Raw genomic sequence first — 21,428 nt, 5'->3', positions numbered from 1 at the left:
TTAATAATTTAATACATACATATATACTTATAAGAAAAACATGAATATCACTTAAACTCCCTTCCACGCACAAAAGCTACTAATTTTCGTCAATAAATTGCGCCAAAACCGCATTATTCAATGGAATAACCAAATACTCAGTCCCATCTTCTGTCGACCTTTTACTCTTCACCATCTTGTGATCGATAAACTCACTCAACTGAGCTCTAAGAGCCAAGTCTGAACTTACGATAAACCCTTCCCGACACGCCATATACAAGTCCTTAAACGCCATACCCTGATAATACTGCTTGGAATGTTCCAGCTGGTGTTTTGCTATTTTCAAGTAAATCGCCTTAGAGTTTTGAGTTAATGACAGGAAGACATTGCGCAGAGAAGATAAGGCTAAAGCGCTATTTTGCTGGGTCATTGAAGACATCTCACATTCAGTCTCATGTTGGTATGTAAGGAAGGAAGTTACATCCCACCATGTAAAGTTGAATTTGCTCAATGTGTTGTGGTCCCAAATTAGAGGGGCATTTATATGATCTATACTGGCTATCAAGTGGATATTGGGGCTATTGGCAAGGGTTGCCAAGATTTTTTGACCTTTCATGCTTCGTAATGCCTCAATGTTGTTTATAAGTAAATAAATATAAATGCCCCTACTTTTGGTTTCATGGATTATTAAGTCAGTTGCATCATGTAAACTTAAGGGGCAGTCTTTCAGCTCCAATAAGTCTTGAATAATGTTGTCCAAAATGTTCTTTACAGTTAAAGAAGGGAAAAAGCCATTCACAACTATAACTGGATCATCTTGCAAGTATTCTTTATGGAAGCTAGAGAGTATGTTCTTTTTTGAGCCTAATCCATATAAAAGAATTGAAAAGTTCTGTTTTAAAATATATAGCCACTTAATGAAGTTCCTTTTGTAGCTCATAGTAAGCTTTTTTATTGCTATAGAATGCTCTGATGAGAATTGTTTGTTGGACAACAGTTTCTGCAGTTCATACTGAGGTAGACGTGGGGTTTGCAACTTATCTAAAGTGTTGTTTGAAGTCTTAATTTTGTTTGACCCAGAGTTTGCAAAGTACTCCTCAGTGTCAATAGTATATTTACTATTAGGTTTAACTATCCGGCCTCTGGTTGTGGTTTTAACATTGTCAAACTTCATTACTTCTCCTTTGGGTTTAACTTTCTTAACATCCTCTTCAGAGGATTCATTACTATTATCACTATTACATGAAGAACTTTCTTCTTCAGAAACCTCATACTCGCTCCCACTATCTTCGAAAACAGCCTTCAGCTTGTGCTTCATTTTAGATCGAACTACATGAGGAGTCTTAACAAGGGCCTCTTGAATTTTCTCAGCTAAGTTTTCTCGCTGTTTTGTTTTCTTAAAGGTGAACATGTCCTTACCTTTAATAGCTTCGTCTTCATGCAACAGCTTAGGTTTCTCAGGTGTCTCCAGGTCTTCATCACTGAACTGGGGCTCTTCATCACTACTTGTAAAAGTGTGTACAAAACCAGAGATTTTAAGTTTAGAAACGGATTCCGATTCCACGGCTTTTAAGCTGGGTTTCAACACACGAGAGGTTCTACGCAGCGGTGTTGTTGGGGTATTTGTACTGGACATTTTAAGGCTTTTTTGATGTAAAGAAATTTAGGAAACGTATACTTCGAAAATGAGGTTATAAATTTGAGTTTCCGCCAAAACATTTAGATAAGTATTAGGAAATGGTGTTGTCCCTCATTACGGCTATAAGTAAAAAAGAGAGAATAATAGTTCGTATATTTCCAAGCAAGAGTTTTTTTGACATGACGTCACAGTGACACCTCAAACAGCTGATTTTTATTTACATTTTCGTAATGATAAAATTCTAGATACAACACCGAGAAATCGTCTTAAAACAACAACATATTAATAAGTAATGTTTTTTTTATCAATGTATTACTCAACATGAATGTCCAAGAAGATATCACAAGATTTCTAACATCAATCAGTCCAGCTCCCACTCTCTCAGGAGCAACATCAATCAGTGAAGGAATTGATCAAGTTGTGCCTCCAAATCTAATCTCAGAGGAGCTGCAGTCAGCTTTAAATAAGGTAAATACATTCCTTTGTTCCTGCTATGTATACTGTGACTATTATATTAGGAAGCTAATGAAGAGGACCTTGTAAAAGCTATTGAGAGCTGTAAGGATTTAATACTAGAAAACCCTCAATATTCATTGGAAAGAAAGGTGCTTGTAAGGCATTTAATTGAACTTAGACTAAAATTGGAAGAGTTTAGAGAGGCCATGACAGACCCTCAGTAAATGTGCAAAAACATATTTAATAAAATAATGTAAAAAATTATTTCACAGACATCCACAAAACAAATCAAACGTTGTTTCAAATAGATCAATAAAAGGCCATCATTTAAAGCTCCAGTCCTTATTAAAGAGCACTAACTATCGCTACTGTGATCACTGCACAGGAACTATATGGTAAATTACCTCTTATTTATAATAAAATAATTCAAGACCTACCCTTACAGGAGTGTAGTTCAAGCATGGTACATGTGTGAAGACTGCAGCTATGCATGTCATTACAAGTGCATGGGGTCCATTGTGAGGGAGTGTGCCCATGTAATTGCATGTGAAAAAGGACAATATGAGTTCAATATTTGCCCTGAGTTAGGCATGTCTGCTCAAAAATATTTGTGTGCCGAGTGCAATGCCCATCTGGTTTTGAGTGAGTATTTGTCATTACATATTATTATTATTGCTGGCAATAAATGTATAATAATGGTTAAATTTTGTCTGCTAGCTGTCCCTGAGGGTGTAGTAAGTTGCTTGGGTAAATTGCTTTTCTCAGGTAATTCTAAAGAATGTTTATTTGTAAAATGAAATTTTAAACTGCGTTAGAAACTCTGGGTTTAAATGAAGTTTAAATTAATTCTACAATAGATAAAGAATGGTCAGACATCCGCCGCTGCGACTACAATGGCCTATATTACTGTTCTGCCTGTCACTGGAATAGTTCAGCAATAATACCCGCACGTGTAATCCATAATTGGGATTTTAAAGCACATCCAGTTTGCCAAGCAAGTCTTCAGCTCCTAAAGGTGACGGCAGAAAAACCAATTATAAACCTAGAAAAACTCAATCCAAAGCTATTTTCCCGAGTGCAAGAATTGAGTTTAGTCAAGCGTCTTAGGCGGGAATTACAAGGCATCAGGAGATATTTATTAGTGTGCCGTAACTCCATTGACCAACACCTATTGTGGAAGTGCGACAGACCTCACTTAATTGAAACTGTAGATTTGTATAGTTTGCAAGATTTAATGGACGCATATTCAGGAGACTTGCCTTCAAAATTACATAATTTAGTGGATATTTACATGAAACATATTAAATGCGAGTGTGAGATTTGTAAAGGCAGGGGGCACATATGTGAGGTATGCAAAAACGAGGAGATTTTGTTTCCTTTTGTGTTGACCGCGGTTATCTGTGAGGGGTGTAAAGGAGTGTTTCACAAAAATTGTTATGAGAGGAGGAAAGATGGATGTCCGAGGTGTGCAAGGTTTAGAAAGAGACAGGAACTGAATGAGAAGGAGGAGACGAATAATAATGGGGCTCAAGGGAAAACTAATTCTGAGAATAGTAGTAAATTTAAGTAAGAGAATAGAAAATTGATGCCATCACATTTTTAGTAATGTTATTTATTGTCTATAACAATGCGTCTTCTGTGTAATGTTTAGTTGGTTCTGCTATATAATAAACACCGATCCGGCTAGTGAACAATATTAACAACGATTATATGTTTTAATTAATTTTATTTTATTAAAAAAATAAATTAAAAAAATATTGTAGGTATCTTAATCTAGACTATTCTGATTTTGTTCACGTTCAAATTATACCTACTCTAAAGTTTTAAGTGTTTTATTTCCTATTCTTATTTTAAACCCAAATAATTATTTCAAAATTGAAAGTAACAAAATTATCATGTAAGAAAATATTATGACAATCTTTACAATCTTGTTCTGTAGAATTAAATTACGCTAACACTTCGCATACTACACAGCATTCTTGACATCAACATTTGAATCAGCTGATTGTCAAAATGACGTTTGTAAATAAAAAAACGGTAAACAAAACAACCCATAAAAGAAACCTTTAAATTGTTTAGAAATTATATTTTTTAGTAAATGTGAATAAAAAATGGAAAATAGTACTGAATGCAGGACTTGTCTGCTCCAATACATTCTAAGTGACCTAATTGAAGTCGAAACAGTAGTTATTGACCAGAAGAATGTGTTACAGGGAATCAAAGAAGTGGCTTCCATTGAGGTAGGTTACTTTCAGAGATATTTTAGTTCGTTACTAAGAATTATAGTGTAATGCAATTGCCAGGTTTGCGTTAATTAAGTTATTAAATATATTGTAAATTACTCAGCAATTCTTATAAACTTGTAAAGTTCACTGAAAGAGTACCTGAGTGGGAGATAAACTACAAATTTGGTATCAAAGACTTTAAGAATTCTTCTACTTTGAATTGAAGATTTTATTAATTTAATTAAAGATTCTATTAGTTAGCTGCCTGTTTATATCATCTTTAAAGTTTTTAAACCATAAAAACTTCAATTTTACAAAAAATCAAATTATCAAGCTCGAGATCCTACCACTTATGTGATTTCTTCATATTTCCTTTAACACTTCATATGCTCTTCCTTCTTTTGATGAATTATTGATTCACTTTCTAAAACTTATAGCAGACTAATGAGTGAGGCAATTCTTGTGCTTTGTAAGGCATAGCCATAATCCATACTTAGATGCTAATAAAAAGATATTTCCTCAAATAGATATAAAAAATTTCTTTAATAGTAGTTTTGATTTTAATCTTTTAAGGTATCTGAAACTGATCTCTTCCCTAAACACATCTGCCAGACGTGCTTCCAAGCCCTCCAAGCTGCTCTCTCATTTAGACAGCAAGTGCTCATAGCACACATTGAGCTAAAAAAACGTCATGAAATTCAGCTACAAGATCCCTTATTTGTCAGTTGTGATGACCTTAATGGAGAGGCTAAACCTGATTCTCCCTGCAGCAAGAAGTTGTTAGTCGAGGTTAGCGAGAGTGAAGATGAAAAAGTGGAAATAAAGCCTGATGTGGCTGTAAAGAATGGGGACTTTAAACTTGTCCCAGGGACTAAATTTGATCAAAGTGATAGTGACTGGGATAATAACATTGAAGAAAATGCTTCTTCTGAGGATTCTTTGGAGGAAACAAAAGTGATGATGGTCAAGAAAGAGATTAAAAGGAAACCATTGACTCGTGCGCGGCGGGTTCATAGAAGAAAAACCAGGAAAAAAGATATTAAACATCATTATTCATCCTCAGAGAACTCAGACTCAGACATTCCGTTTGAAAATTTTAAAAAAGAACCTGATGAGAAGGGCGGAAAGATATTAGATAATGCAGAAGGCTCTGCTGAAGGCCCAAGGTTATGCCCAATTTGCGGGAAGTTATTTAAGGCACGTCAAAACTATAATTCACACATGACAACTGTACATAGAAAGACGGATAAACCTGATAAAATTAGCTGTTTATGTCCCGATTGCGGCAGAGTCATCAACGGAACTCGACAAGTATTAATATTATACATATGTAAAGGTTATTGTACATTGAACCTATCATAATATTATTGTAGAATTTTGTGGCGCACAGGCGGTACCATCATTCAGACAAGGCTCAAGTGAAAAAGCGCTTTACTTGCGATCTTTGTCCCAGAAAGTTTTATCGTGAAAAAAATCTAATAATACATCAAAGGATACATAAAGGAGAAAAGGGATATGTTTGTGAAATTTGTCCGGATAAATCATACACGTTCGTATTTTTCTTTCGGACAAATATCGATTTTTATCTTAAAATTCTAGGCAAATTGGAGGTTTGATTCTGCACAGACGCAAAGTGCACTTAAAAAAACCCACATGTACTTGCAACTACTGCGGCAAACAATTTTACGAAAAACACTATTTAGAAACGCACATTAGGCAGTGGCATACAGGAGAAAGACCGTTTTCCTGTGAGATTTGCGGCAAAGCTTTTAGCTGTAATGGAACCTTATTGAGGCATCGAAAAGATAGTCATGGAGAGGTACTTAATTATATTAAATGTTTTCGTTCATTTTTTATTATTAATCGCAGAAGAAGCCGTGTCCAAAATGCGGCAAAATGTACACAGAAGGCGAGCTAAGAAAGCATTTAAAGCGCCACAAAATCAGAGAAGAAGGGATTAAGCGGAAGAAATATACCTGCGAATATTGCGGGACTGAAATGAATTTTACGTCTAGAAAAAGACATTTGTTGAAGCAGCATGGGATTATGTTACGAGGTAAGTGGGAACGTTGGAAATAAGAGGTGAATAGACTAAATTTGTCTTGTATCAAGGACGAGGAGAAACCGCGGAAAGGGTACCCGTAACTCGAGCCGATGCCATGTAGAGGTTTTATAAAGTAAATATGGATTAAAAGTCTGATATTGTTAAGGAAACATCTTATTTATGTTTTTTTTTATTTATACAATAAACACGTGCAATTAGTCTCAGTTTTTGGCATGGAAAATCTTTGCTTTGCCTTCATAGTTTTTAACTCGATTCATCTGGCGCTGAATAACGTAATCTGGAAGATCACGCAACTAATAGTACTTAATCTCACACATTTTATGTACAATAACACTATGATGACTCTTCCCTCTGCAAAATAAGACTTTTCAACAAAGATTCAGCCAATAGTCTAATTGGAGGCAAGGTCTCAATAGGAGCTTCCAAATACTAAAAAATAGAACAATTACACAAAATCAAAACGATTCAAAACTCTCCCTTACCTCTTTATACCCTTTATAATTCATATCTCTGGGGAACAAATGCTGCTTAATACCTTGCTTGACGTCACTGCTTTGAACTTGAGGCTTCATCTTCCTAAACACAGACATTTCTTCCGAGAGATCTTCAGCAGGGCCATCTTTATCGAAAAGTAAATCTCCACTTTTATTCAATCGATATAATTCCTTTGAGAAACATTCAAGAGTTGGCATTTAAACTTGCAAGCAATTTATTAATCGAGAACTTACATTAGTTGAGGTGATGAGGAATAGATTGGAACGCTCATACCATTGCAGTTTTGAGTCTGAGGTGTGAGCGTGCGGAACGAAAGCGGCGGCTACGATTTGTTTGCTTTTCGGCAGCAATTTATTGCTTGAATATATGAGGTTTGGAGAAGAAGGTTCAAACACGCACACTATAGATTTTTACATAAAAATCAGTAAATTTTTCCTATTTGTGCAAAACCAAAACTTACATTTATATCTAGATTTTTCGACTTTACATAGGACAAGCATATAAGGCGATAAAGGGTCAGAAACCAAAAGACTCACTTTACTAAGAGGCACCACCCAGCTCATGGTCAAAGTTAATATATTCCAAACACACAAATGTGACTTGCTCGCAGTTACTACAAGGTGGCACTGTCTTCCTTGAATCAAATTTTCAGAAACCGCTTAAAACATCAAATCAAACTTACCATGTCCGAACTGTACGAACCGGATGTCTTCCTTAAACTCTGAGTGCAATAAGGAGCTTTTAAGTTCGCAGTTTTCTGTAGCCCATATAGTCAAAATGGCACCAAAACCCAAAGCAAATAATGAACCATCAAGGGAAAATGATAGACCTCTGCAAAGCATGCCTCGAAATGATCCTATGCTGACGCATTTCCAAATTAGGCTTCTCCCTATCAAACAATGAAAATTTATTCTTTTTATTAACGTCTCTAAAATTAGCTTACTATGAACTGTAACAAATTCAGCAATTTGCCACATTTTAAAAGTCTTGTCATTGCCTATAGTGATGCACTTTAAAGTATCTTCTGAAGATATTGGCTGAAATTGTATGTCACTGATTGACGCCTCATGAGGAAATTCAACTGAAGTATTCAATTCATATCTAAAATTATTGAATTTTACACTAAATCTTTCTAGTAAAAATCTGAACTAACGTCTGCTTTTCCTTATTAAAAAACCAAAATTTCAGCCTCAATTCCTTCAACTGTTCCCCATCTTTCCTTTCTTCAACTGTCCCAAGCCAATTTCCACTGCGGCTCAATGCAATTTTCTTCAAATCTGTATTCTCCAAGTCACATTCTCTCTCTGAAGTCAGTTTATTTTGACCCACAATATCAACCTATACAAGTCTAAGTACATAAAATCAAAGTCCCAATATAAATACACATACATTGTATAATAAAGAGTGGTCAATAGGTGAGTAAAATTGCACACATCCAACATTTCCATTCATCACTAAAGCTCGTGTTATTGGGTCGTATATAATCCCACACTCAAACTGACTTCCAACTACTAAATGTTGAATAAGGGTTAATTGATTCATTCTTGAATCAATTATTCTCACTGCATTGTCAGTTGTTGCAACTGCTACATAGGCGTTATTGTCTGACACTGCAAGTTGCACTAACCCTCCAGGCAATCTTTAAAAAATCATTATTATATGAGAATATTAAGTACAGATACTTGCGTACCTTGGCAAAAACTGTCTGATTTTAGGGTTGTCAATCTGCCACTTCACTAGAACAGCTTCATTGGCCCCACTATAGAAATAACTGCCCAAAGTAGAAAAGGCCAGACATTTTACTGGTAAATTGTGCCAGTGATAAATTGCCTGAGTTTTCTTACCAAAAAGATTTTGCCAAAAAACAACTCTACCTGTATCATCCCCAGTGAGTACAGCTTCTTCTTGTGGGTGACAAGACACACAAGTAAACTTTCTACTATTTTTGGCCATTTGATAACTGAAATATTCATAAATAAGTGTGACTAAGGAAGTAGGTTTTGGTAGTACAATTACCTGCTAAGAGTGAAACTTGACAAACTAAAGAAGTGCACAAAATTCTCAACAACAACTGAAAAATATTTGTCTTGGCAAACATCAATGTGAAAGTCAGTTTTTGGGATTTTTAAAAGCACAGTGTGGATGTCTAGTTTCTTTGTGTTGATTAAGCAAAATTTGGTTCCTTTCTTTTTCGTTCGGTAAGCTATAAGGGCTTGCAGACCAACTGTCATGTTTCCAGAAAGTAAGTGAAAGCTGGTGACATTACGTTTGGGAATTTGCTACAGAAGGGATTGAAATTATTAAAAATAGTAAAGGTAAATGGTAGGTCACTGAGATATTTTAGCACACATACTTAAGGCATTGCAAAGTATCTTAAGATATTATTTTTTAGATATTTCTAAAGTATTTTGAGGTATTTCAATGTATAAAAATTTCAACAGTAATCTACCCCTTGATTAAAGATAACATAAATATTTGTAAGTACCTTACCAATTCAAACAACTCTATTTTATTAGTGATTTTCCATATTATTATTTTGCCTGTTTTAGAGCATGCCACTATACACTCTAAGCTGTTGATGATCTGGAAGCTCATACCAATAATATCTGCATTACAACCTGTGAACTCATGGATTAATTTGCCTGTTTTGGTGTTGTACTGATACACCGATTTCTTCGAGGCAATAAATACAGTTCTAGAAGCATAGAATAGGATAATTGCAAAGATTTACTGGACTAACAGTTTATAAGAAGTGCTAATTATGAAGGTTTACTTACTCGCCATTGATTGAAAATAGGGGTTTTAGCTTAACTATAGAAGCGCCGGCTATAAAATCAAGGGAAATGTCCATTTTGCAAGTCTAATTATTGGGAAAAAAGAAAATAAAGTTAGAAACTTAGAACGTTAGGAAACAAAAACATGTTTTATTTTTTGAGGTTATATTTGTGTTCTCAAATGTTTCAAACAAAACACGTGGGTCTCCAACGTTGCCAAATTGACGCCTGAGCCTAAAGACATTTCTTTTAGAAAAGCAAGAATATCGTCCATCGTAGAGATCTCTGCTAACTAAAAATGGTCAGAAAGATATTTATTTTAATTAAGAAGAAATAAGTGATGCCAGTATTTTTTTTGGGTTTTGCTGCAAAGAAATTCGACCCCTTCTGTTAAAGAATCTGATTTACAGCTCTTCGGCAATTTAAGTTAAATATAATTTTTTATCATCGACTGTTTTAGAAAAATAACAAAAGAGCTATAAAAAACGAATCTGAAAGTTCTGTACATGTTCTGAAAGTTCAATTCGATTCAAATGTGCACGGCCTTGCCACACATACGAAAACTTATCACGTGATTTTTTGTTGTCGATATTGTACAGTTTACATAACCTCCATCTCCGTCTTCCTTTTACGAAACATGTTTTACGCATCATTAAATAATTAAAAGCAAACCGAAAAGGATTAATGAAATAACTCTCACAGTTTTAATTCATACAAATTAAAGAAGAAACTAATGTCCCCCAACTTGACAAAAATCAGTTGATTTTGACATTCAAACGTCAATTCCCTATTGATTCCAGATTAGCAGTAAGAAAGAAGATTTTGTTACATTTAGCGAAGATCGTATCTTTGTGTAATTTTCTTTACTTTTTTCAATAATTTAAAGCATTTTTACGTTGTAAACCCCAGTTTCCGGGTGTAGAACAAGTTTTTAAGGTACGAACAGTAAAAGGGTGGTGATCGTTCTGGGAAGCAGTCATGGCTCAATTACGATACCCATTTCTACTGATGCTGCCAGAAATTGCCCTAGAAAAGATATTTTCCTTTCTTACATACGAGGAAATTGCCAAGAACCGGATAGTAAGTAGTCCTTGCCTCTGATTCTCAATTTAAACCCCAAAAAAAGGTTTATTAGACGACAAATCTATGTATTAATCTATAATATTTAGTATTTTTTAATACTTAGAGCCAAGTACGGTTTGATTTTGCGCATTAGTTTTGTTTACAATGCAATAAACAAGTACAAAGAAAGCATGAATGGTATTTTCAAAAAATTCGAGCACGATCGAGTTCGCTTCCATAAAACTCTGCTAGCTCTTTAACAGCGCCCCAATCACCTCTCAACAGCGAAAGCAGAGAAGTCAGTTTTACCACTAGATGTCACCACTAAGAATTTTCATTTTGTTTACCTTATGATTTTGACATTAGAGGTCATGTTAAAACTCATGTTCTTGGCGCCAACAAAAAATTGTTATATTATTAATTATTGTGCAGAAAATACCTATTTTTAAAAAACATATAAACACAAAATGTCGCAACAGAAAGATTTACTAGACGCCCTAGTGGCAGCAATCACAGATCAGTCGGAAGATACAGTTCCCAACCCCAAAACAACCACCCTCAAAGAGACGGACTTATTCCAGTTCGAAAGCAACCTTAAACTTCCCCTAAAAACCACCCTCAGTAAGGAAAATAATGCCGTGCATAGTGGCGACACAGACTCGTCTGATGATGAAGGTAATCGCAACTATCAGGATCAAAAGTACAATGAGTGTGGGCGAGAAATTAAGCATAACTTAAGTTCTATAGAAGCAAACTCCATTTCACGAAGTCATTATGGGGCTCCTAAGCAACGTGTCTCTACTTGGACCTCTTCAACAAAAACAAACATATTTAAACCCAAACCAGCTTTAGAAACTGTAAAAGATGTTTATATGGATCCAGTTTTTGGGATGCGAATTATAAACCCTAAAATCCCCTTATCAATGCTTGGAGAGAAGATGGAAAACCGTCTAGCAGTTCCTTTTAGCACTTTGGAAAAGCAAATATCATTGGGTAATTTGAAAGAAAAAGACTGGGTAATTTGTGGGGTAATTGTTAGCAAATCACCTCCAAAAACCTCACAAAAAGGAACTCAATACTCCATTTGGACATTAAGTGACCTTAAAGATGACATTAAGATTGTTAGTTTGTTTTTATTTAAAGGTGCTCATTCTGATTTATGGAAAACTCATGTCGGCAGTGTTGTGGGAGTTTTAAACCCTAGTCAATTGGAAAGACGAGAAGGATCTAAAGATATTGCAGCTTTATCAATAGACACTGCTCAAAGAGTTATGATTTTTGGGGATTCCAAGGATTTCGGAATATGTAAAAGCACAAAGAAAAATGGGGAAAAATGTACAGCTGTAGTAAATTTAAGTAGGTGTGAGTTCTGTATTTATCATATTAAACAGGAATATCAAAAGTGTAGCAAAAGGTCAGAGCTGCAAGCTAATTTTGTGGGCAAAGGATTGGTTAATCTTCGCAATAAAGTGCTAGGAAAAAATGAGGTATTTTATGCAGGGAAATCATACATGGCAATACCTGCTAAGAAAAATCGTAAATTGGAGGCAAGGGAGAATAGCATTATGCAAAAATTAAGTTTAAATGGTAGTCTGGCAAGTGTAAGTGTGAAAGATAAAATTAGAAAGAAACAAAAGGGAGCTGCTAGAATGCTTGATGTAAACCCAGCAGAAAGAGCTAAAGACTTGGAATTGCTGAAAAAATTAGGAGGAAGTTTAGAAAGCAAGACAGAGTTTTCTGGAATGAGGTCCAATGAAGTTACCACTGATAGTTCTAAAGCTACAGCTCTAGATGTTATAAACAAACTTAAAGCTAAAAATGAAGATGTTACTCCAGCTACTAGCACAAAAGCAAAATACAATCTAAAAGGAGATTTATTTACCAACATTGAAAGCAAAAGCAAATTTTCTGGTAAAGTTTCAGAAACAATCACAATGGATGAAAGCAAAGCTACAACTTTATCAGTTATAACAAAACTAAAAGCTTCTAAGATTTCACATGGTGCTGCTCAGCCTGAAAGTGAAAATTCAGGATTAATCTCACTTGAGGAATTTGAAACTGAACTTAACTATACTGATGAAGAAAACGATTTGCCAGTCTCAAATATTAAAACAACTCCTCAGAACAATTTAAAATTGAACAAAACAGATGAGATTGCTACTAAAAATCTTGCACAAAACACTTTAATTAAATCTCCCTCTGCAAATTCCAACAAATCAGGTGAGACAAATGAGAAGATAGAAATCGCCAAAAAAAATCCTCTAGTTAAGTCTCTCTCTGCATTGGACAATCTTTGCATGGGAATTCCAATGCTTTCTGGTTTTGGAAAAGGTGGTCTTATTGATTTAAATCAACCAGTGACATCAAGACATGTCAATAGAGCTAAACTGAATGCAGTGAAATATATTCAGAGGCATGGCCCCATCAAAAAAGCTGACCCCAACTGTACTAAAACCTGCAAAAAACGCCCATTAGAAAATTGCGCTGAAACTGCCGTCAATGCAGCCAAAAAATCCAAACTACAAGAAAGTGAGTTTATCTCTGATAGATTCAAGAAAATGATGGCTATGACTTCAATTAACGCTCATTTACTTGAAGCTCATGATAATGTGGAAAAGGAGAAATACTTCAAAAAACTAGAGGTCAAAGAAAGGATGGAGGAGAAGATGATAAACACTCACAAAGTGAAATGCAAAGCTGTGAAGTGTCTTAAGTGCAAGTATGTGAGCTTTTCTGCTTCAGACATGTGCAAGAGTGAAGGGCATCAGTTGAAGGTTTTTGATGCCATGAAGAGGTTCTATAAATGCGGAAATTGTCAGAACCGGACTGTTACTATAGAATTTGTTCCTACAAAGCCTTGTGGCAACTGTGGAAGCTCCAAATGGGAGAAGACTGGTATGATGAAGGAAAAGGTGGCACTAGTGCAGCATAAGTTATCAGTTAGGGGAGGAGAGCAAAAGTTTGTTAATTCCGAAGTTTGCGATGCCAATTTGGATCTCTTAGTACCGAATGATAGTTGAACTTTGGCCGTTTATAATAAGAAAATCTTTATGTTATTTAATTTTATTGTATTATTAAGTTCATGACGAAGATGTATTATCGGACAATTTATTTACCCAGTGTTATAATAATACATACAATTTTTCTTCATATATCAGGTTTTTTTTATTTATTGTACAACTCACTTCCTACCATTATGGTGAATGAAAAATGAACATTTCTTGTGTCAGGTATGTAAAAAATTTAATGAAATGGGAGGCGAGCTCCTCTCTCGTGGTTTCATTCGGCTGGAAAAGCGCAATTCCGCAATCTACAAGCGAGTCAAAGCGGCTCTACCGAGGCGCGAATCTGAAAGGAGGAATCACCCATGTGCGAAACATTGCGATATCCTGCAAGCGGTAGAAACGAGACTCAGCATGCTCAATATGACCTACATGCGCTATATTGACAACAAGCTCATTTGTTTTATACCTGGGAAGGTTGGTTTCAAACCAAAGTAACTTAAAATATCAAAGAGGGATATTTTTAGGTATTAGATGAGATAAAGAGGATCTTAGATATAGTGTTAAGCGATAAAGTGCCAGCCAGGTCTCACCAGCTTTTACAAGAGTTGAGAGACTTGAGCAGTATGGCTATAGAGCATTTCGATGAGTACATTTTACCGAAATGTAGGGAGCAAATGGAATTGAAGACAGGTAATAGTGAATGTGCCACCAGTTCCTTATTTTATGAATGTTTTGTCGCACTGCGTAGGAGTCTTGTACAAACAACTTGCCTCCGTCTCAAAACCCAGAATCTTCCTCCAGCAGCCTGTTCCTACAACTTTAACTTCAGAAATTCGCAAACTCAAGATGGTCACCAAGTCTCAGAAACATCGTATTACTTCTTTGATTCGGAATACGCTGAAACTTGATACTAGGGTTCGTTTTTCATTAACTTTTGTTAACTGAGATTAAGTTTTCGTATACCCTTATAGGTGCGCAAACAAAACACCAAACTTCACATCCAGGCTGTAAAGCTACGCGGCCAGGAGCGTAAACTCCAGGAACAAAACTCCAAAATTGCCGAGCAAGAGGCGACTTTAACAGATCTCAAGAAAAACATGGATGATTGGGAACAGAAATACAAGGACCTCACTGCTGAACTTGTGAGAGCCAGGGATGAAATCCTGCTGAAAACTTCGTCTAATAGTTCGTTGTTCAACGTCCCTGCTTGTAACTCTCAAACTCCTACGTTTACATCCAACATCAAACCAAGAACGACTCATATTTTACCCAAAAATTATTTGGATGTGAATCGCAAACGCAAATATTCGTCTTTAATTCCGGAGGTGCCTTTGAAACGCATTAATAATCGTATCATACCGAGTTTGTCGTCTGGGACTCTACAATCGAACGTGCTCATGAAGGATATTACGTTAAATGTGTCGAATTTAGAGAGTTGTGATAAAGGCCCTGATGCGAGTGTTCAGAAAGGAAAAAAGCCGGAAAACCCGAAAGATGCTAAAACATTTCACACGTTTCTTGAGAACTTGATTGGCACACCGATGAAGGAGTATAAAATTCGCAAAAGGAAGATGGAGGAGGACATCGATTTAAAATAAAAACGGAAAATGTTCAAATTTATTAATAAATCGTAGCGTAAAGTTGATGTACTCGAAAATTACTTTAACAATTCATTTATTTAAATTTGTATTATTTTTTAGATCTGTATAATTATGCAGGGTATATCTAAAACTCTTTGTGATCAAAAATATTTTTCGTAGGAAGTGGAACTCCCTGCTCATATGCATAACCAATTATCATAAAATTATTAAGTTTTCTACATTAATTGATTTTTATATAGACCTTAGTCTAACATATACAAGATTATTCGCAATGCAGAGAACCCAGAACAGGAGCGTGTAGAATCATAAAACAAGTCAATTTTTTTTTTTTTTTGGCGGAGTACTTAGCTGAGACTGCAAAGGCACAGAATAAACCCCATGAATTTTTCAACAACTTGACTGTATACTTTTAAAATGAAACGATTTGTTAAGGACATGTTTTGAGCCCAATATCTCAACAACCACAGGTTTGAGGAAAAAATGGCTTGTCTTGAGGTCCTCAACACACACTTGTTTTGTGTCTCTTTGCTCTGCGAATCGCACTGTATATATTATTTTAAATTACAGATATAGTTGTAGATAATTCATTTATGTAAATTTGCGGCTATTAATTTTTTGTTACCGCTAATGTGCATAACTACAAAAGTTATTGTATAATTAAAGGTGTGTTAATGGACTTTTTATGATAGAACAGAATGTTTAACTGCAGTAACATCCCTAATATAATTATTTAGAATGAAGATTTCGCTGTGTTGATTTGGACAGTTGAAAGAAAAGAGAATTACGATAACTACGATCTTATTATCCTGCAGCATGTTTAAATACAAAATACAATTAGAACATTTGGCCTAGAGAGACGCGGAAATTTCATAGAACGCTGCATGAATAGCGCTTCTGTCAGATATTCTTCATCCAGAACATTAGGGCTATTATTGCGGAGTTTGGTGGTATTTGAACGTCGCGGGCGGGGAACCGGTGTCGTCCGGGCCAATTTTGTTCCTGCCTGGTCGGCCAAACTTACCCTTTCCTCAATGGTACTTGGGGAGTCATCCCCTTCGCCTCTTAACGAATCAAAGAAAGCTTGTTCTCTGCTTCTTGAATTACCGTAGGTCATTCTTTACTGTGTACGAATTTATTAATGACAGAAAAAAAAATTATCGCGTATAATGTATTTGCCAAGGGGTACCACCTAAGTTTTTCTAAAAGATCCCTTACGGTACTTTTACAGCTTAACCTAGGAAACTTTGGGAATTAACCGAATTACAAAGGAAGAAAAATATTTCTCTAAGCTACTCTACAACCTAAGACTAATTGTACAATGCCATTCTTATGCTAAATAATCTACAACTAACCTGCGTGTCTCTTTGTTGCCGGATATAGCACTAACACTCCCGAACTCACTGTTTTACAGCGTGTCGATTATGAACTTTCGAAGGATTCGTCGTGAAATTAACCAGTCGGGATTAGATACTTCTTCCGGGATTTCCGCTCGGCCCCCCGGGAACCACTTCACAGATTCATTTACGGGAGGCACCTAACAAAAAAGAGGACACTGAGCCGGTAGTTGAGAACCAAAAGCAAGATCCTAAGACGCGGGGGTGCAAGATTGCAAGAGAGATCTGTCTCATGTTGCAACTTCTTAAATACCGCATCAACTGGAGAACAACCATAGGCGTTCTTAGACGATGGAGTAGTTATTGGTCCAATAACCACTGGCCGCGTTAAAGCGTAACGCTCGGGAGGCACGGTTTGGCCCTTTTTGTGTCTTTCGGTAATCGTAATTGCACCCTGGTATTAGTTCCGACAAGGAAGCCGCTGGAAATTCCACCACTTGGCTCGTCTACTATCCAAGGATAATGGGTGAAAAAACGTTGTGCTTGGCGGAAGTTACTTCTCGAACTAGTGACGTTCATAGGCGTATCACGAGGATGCTGGGCCCGAAGATTACGTTTTTTTTTTTTAATTCTAAGTTATTCTGTGTAACTACCTTAATAAGATTAATTTTAAATTATTCTATGCGTAACTACCTTAAACTAACAAGAATTTACATTAAAGTCCTGAAAAACACTAGACAGTACCCTGTAGCGAATGTTTTTCTTTAACTTTTATAAAAATTTCAATTATTCAAGACCTATAGATTCTGTGGCAGGCATATCCACAACACTATGGAACAAATCTATGCGGATGTTTTGTTGGAACTGATTATAGCAGTGAGTCAAATTGGGTTTATGATAAAAATCAACAATTAAATGAGAATTAGAGGGTGTAAGAGGCACAGGCTTTCGGCTGAATTAATAGTTATTATACTATAGACTTCAAAAGTGCAATTCAGAGATCGACTATAGTTGCCAAGGCGATCATATGGTGTTAAGGACTACAGAGCTGTTGACTCAGAAAGAAGTAATAAAGTTCTAGACAATTTGATGAAGGAAATATGTTCGATATCGTAAAGATAATTTGAAATATTGCAACATACATTTTTTTGACTGTAAGTAGTCAAATATTTATAACATAAATACCACATTGCATTTCATACTGGTAGGTTTCTATAAATATCTTACTTCATTCTATTGCGCCAGAGTATCAAGTATAGATAATTACGTTCGTCAAGTTTTCAATTAACATTGTTTTGATTCAAAACATATATCTTTTGTAAATTAGGTCACAGTATGAAATAAAATAATTGATGATAAACATCCATTAGGTTTGTTCTAGTACTGCTTAGCATTTTCCAGAACTTGGCCTTTGACGTCGCCTCATTCGTAAAAAACTCATACGGTAATCACTCACTGAATCTGACATAAAAATTATAGGCTCGTTTTAGATAAGCGGATGGTTAATTTATCTCCGGATACTCGTGGTTCATTCAACTATGAAATGCACTCTTATAAGAATTTAATATTGACTAACAAAAAGCAATTTAAAAAAACCGTAGTACATATTAAAAAATAATTATTTAATGTAACGCATATCACAAATATTAACTATCAGGTACAAGCTTCGTCCTGTGCCTTGTGGTGATGTTGTAAAACCCAGGGATGTGAAAGAACACCCTCCAAACTCAGTCGATATTCTGGCTGTACAACTAGTAGTTTCTTTATTAAATCACGTGCTCCTTCAGAAATGTGAGGTTGAAAAGTGAAAATTGCTCTACTAATTTTCTTATATGTTTCATTATACTCTTTGGCCTCAAATGGAGGCTTCCCAGTTAGAAATTCATAGCATAATACTCCTAAAGCCCATAAGTCAACTTTTTCATCATGAGCTTTACCTGTTATCTGCAATAAATTTATTATTTAGACAAAATTCCAGTGAAACTAATGTAAAAATTACCATTTCCGGGGGTAAGTAATCTAAAGTGCCACATAAAGTTGTTCGCCTGGAACTGGGTGCATGCACGGACCATCCAAAATCTGCAATTTTAATCTCTCCCTTAGCCCCAAACAACAAGTTCTCAGGTTTAATATCTCTATGGATCACTTTCCTTTTGTGACAATACCTCAAAGCATGTGCGATTTGGGCTATATAATTAGCGCACACATCTTCAGAAAACCTTTTTTCAGGAAGTTTCATTAGGGCTACATAAACTGCCCCTAAAATTTCTCTTTGAAAATACTGAAGGAAATTTTCAGTTATTTGTACCTTTAGGAGCATATTCTAAGATCAAATAAACTCTAGTTTCATCATGGAAATAGCCATACATACGCAGTATATTTGGGTGTCTTAAATGGCTTTGAATTTCTACTTCGCGCCTAACTTGATGCTCGTTATTGCATTCTTTGATGGCACTTTTAAATAAGACTTTTAATGCTACTATGAATTTAGATTTCCTTTCTCTGGCCAAGTATACATTTCCAAATTTTCCTTTTCCTAATGGTTTACCTGTGAAGAGAAGAAAGAAGAATTAAAAAAAGGAAGTTAATGGTTAATTATCTGTGTGACAAAATAAGAGATTCAATAGATTCATTAATGTGTATTTTTTATTACATAAATATAAACTATTAGGTCGTGTAGTATGAAATGAGTAGAATTGAATTGAAACTTTAGTAATTTTTTTTTCATATCAAATGTTTTTATTGTCAATCGAAATATGCACCACCATTATCAATACACTTCTGCCATTTAACAGGAAGTTCATTGATTCCCCTGCTGTAAAAGCCTGCAGGCTGGGAGTCGATAAACTCTTGGAAGGCAGCTTTGACAGCCTCGTCGGAGTTGAATGTTTTTCCTACCAAGAAGTTATCCAAATTTTGAAAGAAGTGGTAATCAGTGGGTGCTAAGTCGGGTGAATATGGTAGATGACGAAGAGTTTCCAATTCCAACTCCTGTAGCTTGGCCAAGGTGACTTGTGCGGTGTGTGGCCGAGCGTTGTCGTGCAACAATAGCGGTGCGCTTCAATTGACTAATCTTAGCTGCTTAACCGTCAGTTGCCTCATCATTTCGGTCAGTTGTCGGCAGTAGACATCAGCCGTAATCGATTCACCAGGTTTCATGAAGCTGTGATGGATGACACCTGCGTTGGACCACCAAACGGACACCATAAGCTTATTTTGATGAAGATTTTTTTTCGCACAATGTTTTGGTGGTTCATCTTGATCCAACCACTGCGATGAACGTCTGGTATTGTCATATAGGATCCATTTCTCATCACAAGTAACAATCCGATTCAAAAATGGATCGTTATTATACCGGCACAACAAAGAAACACAAGCTTCGAGACGTCGTTCTTTCTGTATGTCGCTCAACTCATGCGGTACCCACTTGTCCAGCTTTTTCACCTTACCAATTTCAGCCAAATGAGTCAATATTGTTTTTTTGGTTACAATGAATATTAACGATAATTCGCTTGCACTTTGACGTGGATTCGCTTCCACCACAGCTTTCAGATAATCGTTATCCACTGGAGTTTCAGGTCGTCCACGTGGTTCATTTGTTAGGTCAAAATTGCCAGACCGAAATTTCATGAACCAACGAGATACTGTTTGCTGTGAAGTGACTTCAGTACCAAACACATCATTAATATTGCGAGCCGTCTGAGCTGTTGTGGTTCCATGGTGGAACTCATATTTCATTAACACACGAATTTCACTATTTTGCATGGCTGCACAAAAATTTTTATATAAATAAAAGTTTTCAATAATTTTTAACACTTTAAACTCTGATCGAAAGAGAAAGAATTTGCCTTTTTCACATAAAAAAGTCAAGTCCAAATATAGATTTAGAGTGAAGTTATTCGCAGTTGAATGTGGCATTTCGAGAATCTACTCATTTCATACTACACAACCTAATATAAGAGCAAACTCCCACAAAGAACCTTCAAAATTACATAGAATATGATAGAGAAAATGTAGAGAAAAAAGAAGAGAGAGTATTACATTACAATTTATTTACAAATCAACTCTTGAATCATTTTTTGATAGAAAATATTCATTGAAAGAGACATAAAAGAAGAAAATAGAATATACTATCCGACCAGTTTGCCATTGAGGCCTTAATAGTGCTAATTATATACATATAAGATTTACAAACTATATTCACAGGTCAACTGTTATGGAAAAAAACTTTCAGTTATTCCATACAACAAAAGGGGGGTTTTCTGAAGATTTCGCAAACTCAGACTCACCTATATCAAAATCATTTAAAGTCCACTTCAACTTCTTCTCCTCAGTCTTTGTTCCAGCTCCATCATCCAAGGGCTCTTTAGAATTCGAAGAACTACCTGCCTTGTCCTGTACCTGACTGGTAGGTTTATTACTGTCCGCAGGAGTCAGAACATTCAAAAAACTCGTCGTCTTACACTCTTTCTGTGAAGAGTTTTTAGTGTTTTGTACGCATTTGATAACTTGGTTTTCCTTGTTTCGTAAGTTTTTAGGGCCGGTTTTTAGCACTCGCGGTTTACTGGCCATTGTAGGGAAAGTTCCGTTGGGTTAAGGACTGTTTTGGAGGTAAAATTATTGGTGTTTTAAGAGTTTTATGAATACTTTTAATTGCGGAAAACTGAGAACACGAGCATTTGAAAAGCCATCAACGTCAAAAAAAGTCAACGGTTTTTATTTCATGACCAATCGGTACAAAATTTCCTAGATGTGAGTTAAAAGTTCCTAGATTCTGTTATTGCTATTCATAT

General features: G+C 35.7%; 7 protein-coding genes across 9 annotated transcripts; 4 read left to right on the top strand and 3 right to left on the bottom strand.

Moving 5' to 3' along the window:
• Positions 1-36: 36 nt before the first annotated feature.
• Orc2 (origin recognition complex subunit 2) lies at positions 37-1,665 on the bottom strand. Its single transcript, XM_066398406.1, has one exon. The coding sequence runs from the start codon at positions 1,613-1,615 to the stop codon at positions 80-82; it is 1,536 nt and encodes a 511-aa protein (XP_066254503.1). The 5' UTR covers positions 1,616-1,665; the 3' UTR covers positions 37-79.
• A 208-nt stretch (positions 1,666-1,873) lies between these two features.
• Positions 1,874-3,760, top strand: DEF8 (differentially expressed in FDCP 8 homolog). 2 transcript variants are annotated; one of them, XM_066398098.1, is made up of 6 exons: positions 1,874-2,086; positions 2,137-2,294; positions 2,347-2,469; positions 2,520-2,716; positions 2,792-2,839; positions 2,932-3,760. In XM_066398098.1, exons 1-6 carry the CDS (start codon positions 1,940-1,942, stop codon positions 3,642-3,644), a joined length of 1,386 nt encoding a protein of 461 aa, XP_066254195.1. In that variant the 5' UTR covers positions 1,874-1,939; the 3' UTR covers positions 3,645-3,760. The 2 variants fall into 2 exon arrangements, with proteins under 2 accessions (XP_066254195.1, XP_066254196.1); XM_066398099.1 differs by lacking the exon at positions 2,792-2,839 and having other exon boundaries at positions 2,932-3,755.
• Positions 3,761-4,117: 357 nt separating this feature from the next.
• Positions 4,118-6,556, top strand: LOC136414219 (zinc finger protein 684-like). The gene is made up of 6 exons (XM_066398097.1): positions 4,118-4,314; positions 4,873-5,610; positions 5,673-5,848; positions 5,899-6,118; positions 6,169-6,355; positions 6,412-6,556. The coding sequence occupies exons 1-6, from the start codon at positions 4,186-4,188 to the stop codon at positions 6,462-6,464; spliced, it is 1,503 nt and encodes a 500-aa protein (XP_066254194.1). The 5' UTR covers positions 4,118-4,185; the 3' UTR covers positions 6,465-6,556.
• Positions 6,502-9,786, bottom strand: l(2)05287 (WD repeat-containing protein l(2)05287). 2 transcript variants are annotated; one of them, XM_066398095.1, is made up of 12 exons: positions 9,637-9,786; positions 9,350-9,554; positions 8,876-9,138; positions 8,550-8,819; positions 8,249-8,498; positions 8,013-8,197; positions 7,803-7,960; positions 7,542-7,748; positions 7,320-7,493; positions 7,093-7,259; positions 6,847-7,029; positions 6,502-6,793 (listed from the first exon to the last, which is right to left on the bottom strand). In XM_066398095.1, the coding sequence occupies exons 1-12, from the start codon at positions 9,708-9,710 to the stop codon at positions 6,698-6,700; spliced, it is 2,232 nt and encodes a 743-aa protein (XP_066254192.1). In that variant the 5' UTR covers positions 9,711-9,786; the 3' UTR covers positions 6,502-6,697. The 2 variants fall into 2 exon arrangements, with proteins under 2 accessions (XP_066254192.1, XP_066254193.1); XM_066398096.1 differs by lacking the exon at positions 9,637-9,786 and having other exon boundaries at positions 9,345-9,478.
• A 707-nt stretch (positions 9,787-10,493) lies between these two features.
• pall (pallbearer) lies at positions 10,494-15,985 on the top strand. The gene is made up of 5 exons (XM_066398422.1): positions 10,494-10,713; positions 13,926-14,174; positions 14,225-14,390; positions 14,449-14,615; positions 14,672-15,985. Exons 1-5 carry the CDS (start codon positions 10,612-10,614, stop codon positions 15,296-15,298), a joined length of 1,311 nt encoding a protein of 436 aa, XP_066254519.1. The 5' UTR covers positions 10,494-10,611; the 3' UTR covers positions 15,299-15,985.
• On the top strand, positions 10,972-13,809 carry Mcm10 (minichromosome maintenance 10 homolog). Its single transcript, XM_066398420.1, has one exon. It carries the CDS (start codon positions 11,163-11,165, stop codon positions 13,713-13,715), a length of 2,553 nt encoding a protein of 850 aa, XP_066254517.1. The 5' UTR covers positions 10,972-11,162; the 3' UTR covers positions 13,716-13,809.
• A 2,206-nt stretch (positions 15,986-18,191) lies between the features above and the next one.
• LOC136414420 (uncharacterized) lies at positions 18,192-21,295 on the bottom strand. Its single transcript, XM_066398423.1, has 4 exons — positions 20,925-21,295; positions 18,944-19,183; positions 18,635-18,894; positions 18,192-18,579 (listed from the first exon to the last, which is right to left on the bottom strand). Exons 1-4 carry the CDS (start codon positions 21,205-21,207, stop codon positions 18,289-18,291), a joined length of 1,074 nt encoding a protein of 357 aa, XP_066254520.1. The 5' UTR covers positions 21,208-21,295; the 3' UTR covers positions 18,192-18,288.
• Between the last annotated feature and the right edge of the window lie 133 nt (positions 21,296-21,428).

The sequence above is a fragment of the Euwallacea similis genome, chromosome 17, assembly GCF_039881205.1.
Source record: "Euwallacea similis isolate ESF13 chromosome 17, ESF131.1, whole genome shotgun sequence".
Taxonomy (NCBI): domain Eukaryota; kingdom Metazoa; phylum Arthropoda; class Insecta; order Coleoptera; family Curculionidae; genus Euwallacea; species Euwallacea similis.
The sequence above is the reverse complement of the archived record's forward strand: the minus strand, read 5'-3'. Positions and strand labels throughout refer to the sequence as shown.

Coding starts and splice junctions, on each gene's coding strand:
- pall (XM_066398422.1), top strand. CDS start 10,612: ATGGCTCAATTACGATACCCATTTCTACTGATGCTGCCAGAAATTGCC. Junction 10,714..13,925: donor AAATTGCCAAGAACCGGATA/GTAAGTAGTCCT, acceptor TTCTTGTGTCAG/GTATGTAAAAAATTTAATGA. Junction 14,175..14,224: donor TTTGTTTTATACCTGGGAAG/GTTGGTTTCAAA, acceptor GGATATTTTTAG/GTATTAGATGAGATAAAGAG.
- Mcm10 (XM_066398420.1), top strand. CDS start 11,163: ATGTCGCAACAGAAAGATTTACTAGACGCCCTAGTGGCAGCAATCACA.
- Orc2 (XM_066398406.1), bottom strand. CDS start 1,615: ATGTCCAGTACAAATACCCCAACAACACCGCTGCGTAGAACCTCTCGT.
- DEF8 (XM_066398098.1), top strand. CDS start 1,940: ATGAATGTCCAAGAAGATATCACAAGATTTCTAACATCAATCAGTCCA. Junction 2,087..2,136: donor TGCAGTCAGCTTTAAATAAG/GTAAATACATTC, acceptor CTATTATATTAG/GAAGCTAATGAAGAGGACCT. Junction 2,295..2,346: donor GAGGCCATGACAGACCCTCA/GTAAATGTGCAA, acceptor ATTATTTCACAG/ACATCCACAAAACAAATCAA.
- LOC136414219 (XM_066398097.1), top strand. CDS start 4,186: ATGGAAAATAGTACTGAATGCAGGACTTGTCTGCTCCAATACATTCTA. Junction 5,849..5,898: donor TGTCCGGATAAATCATACAC/GTTCGTATTTTT, acceptor TTAAAATTCTAG/GCAAATTGGAGGTTTGATTC. Junction 6,119..6,168: donor GAAAAGATAGTCATGGAGAG/GTACTTAATTAT, acceptor TATTAATCGCAG/AAGAAGCCGTGTCCAAAATG.
- LOC136414420 (XM_066398423.1), bottom strand. CDS start 21,207: ATGGCCAGTAAACCGCGAGTGCTAAAAACCGGCCCTAAAAACTTACGA. Junction 19,184..20,924: donor TTTAAATGATTTTGATATAG/GTGAGTCTGAGT, acceptor TTCTCTTCACAG/GTAAACCATTAGGAAAAGGA. Junction 18,580..18,634: donor ATTACTTACCCCCGGAAATG/GTAATTTTTACA, acceptor AATTTATTGCAG/ATAACAGGTAAAGCTCATGA.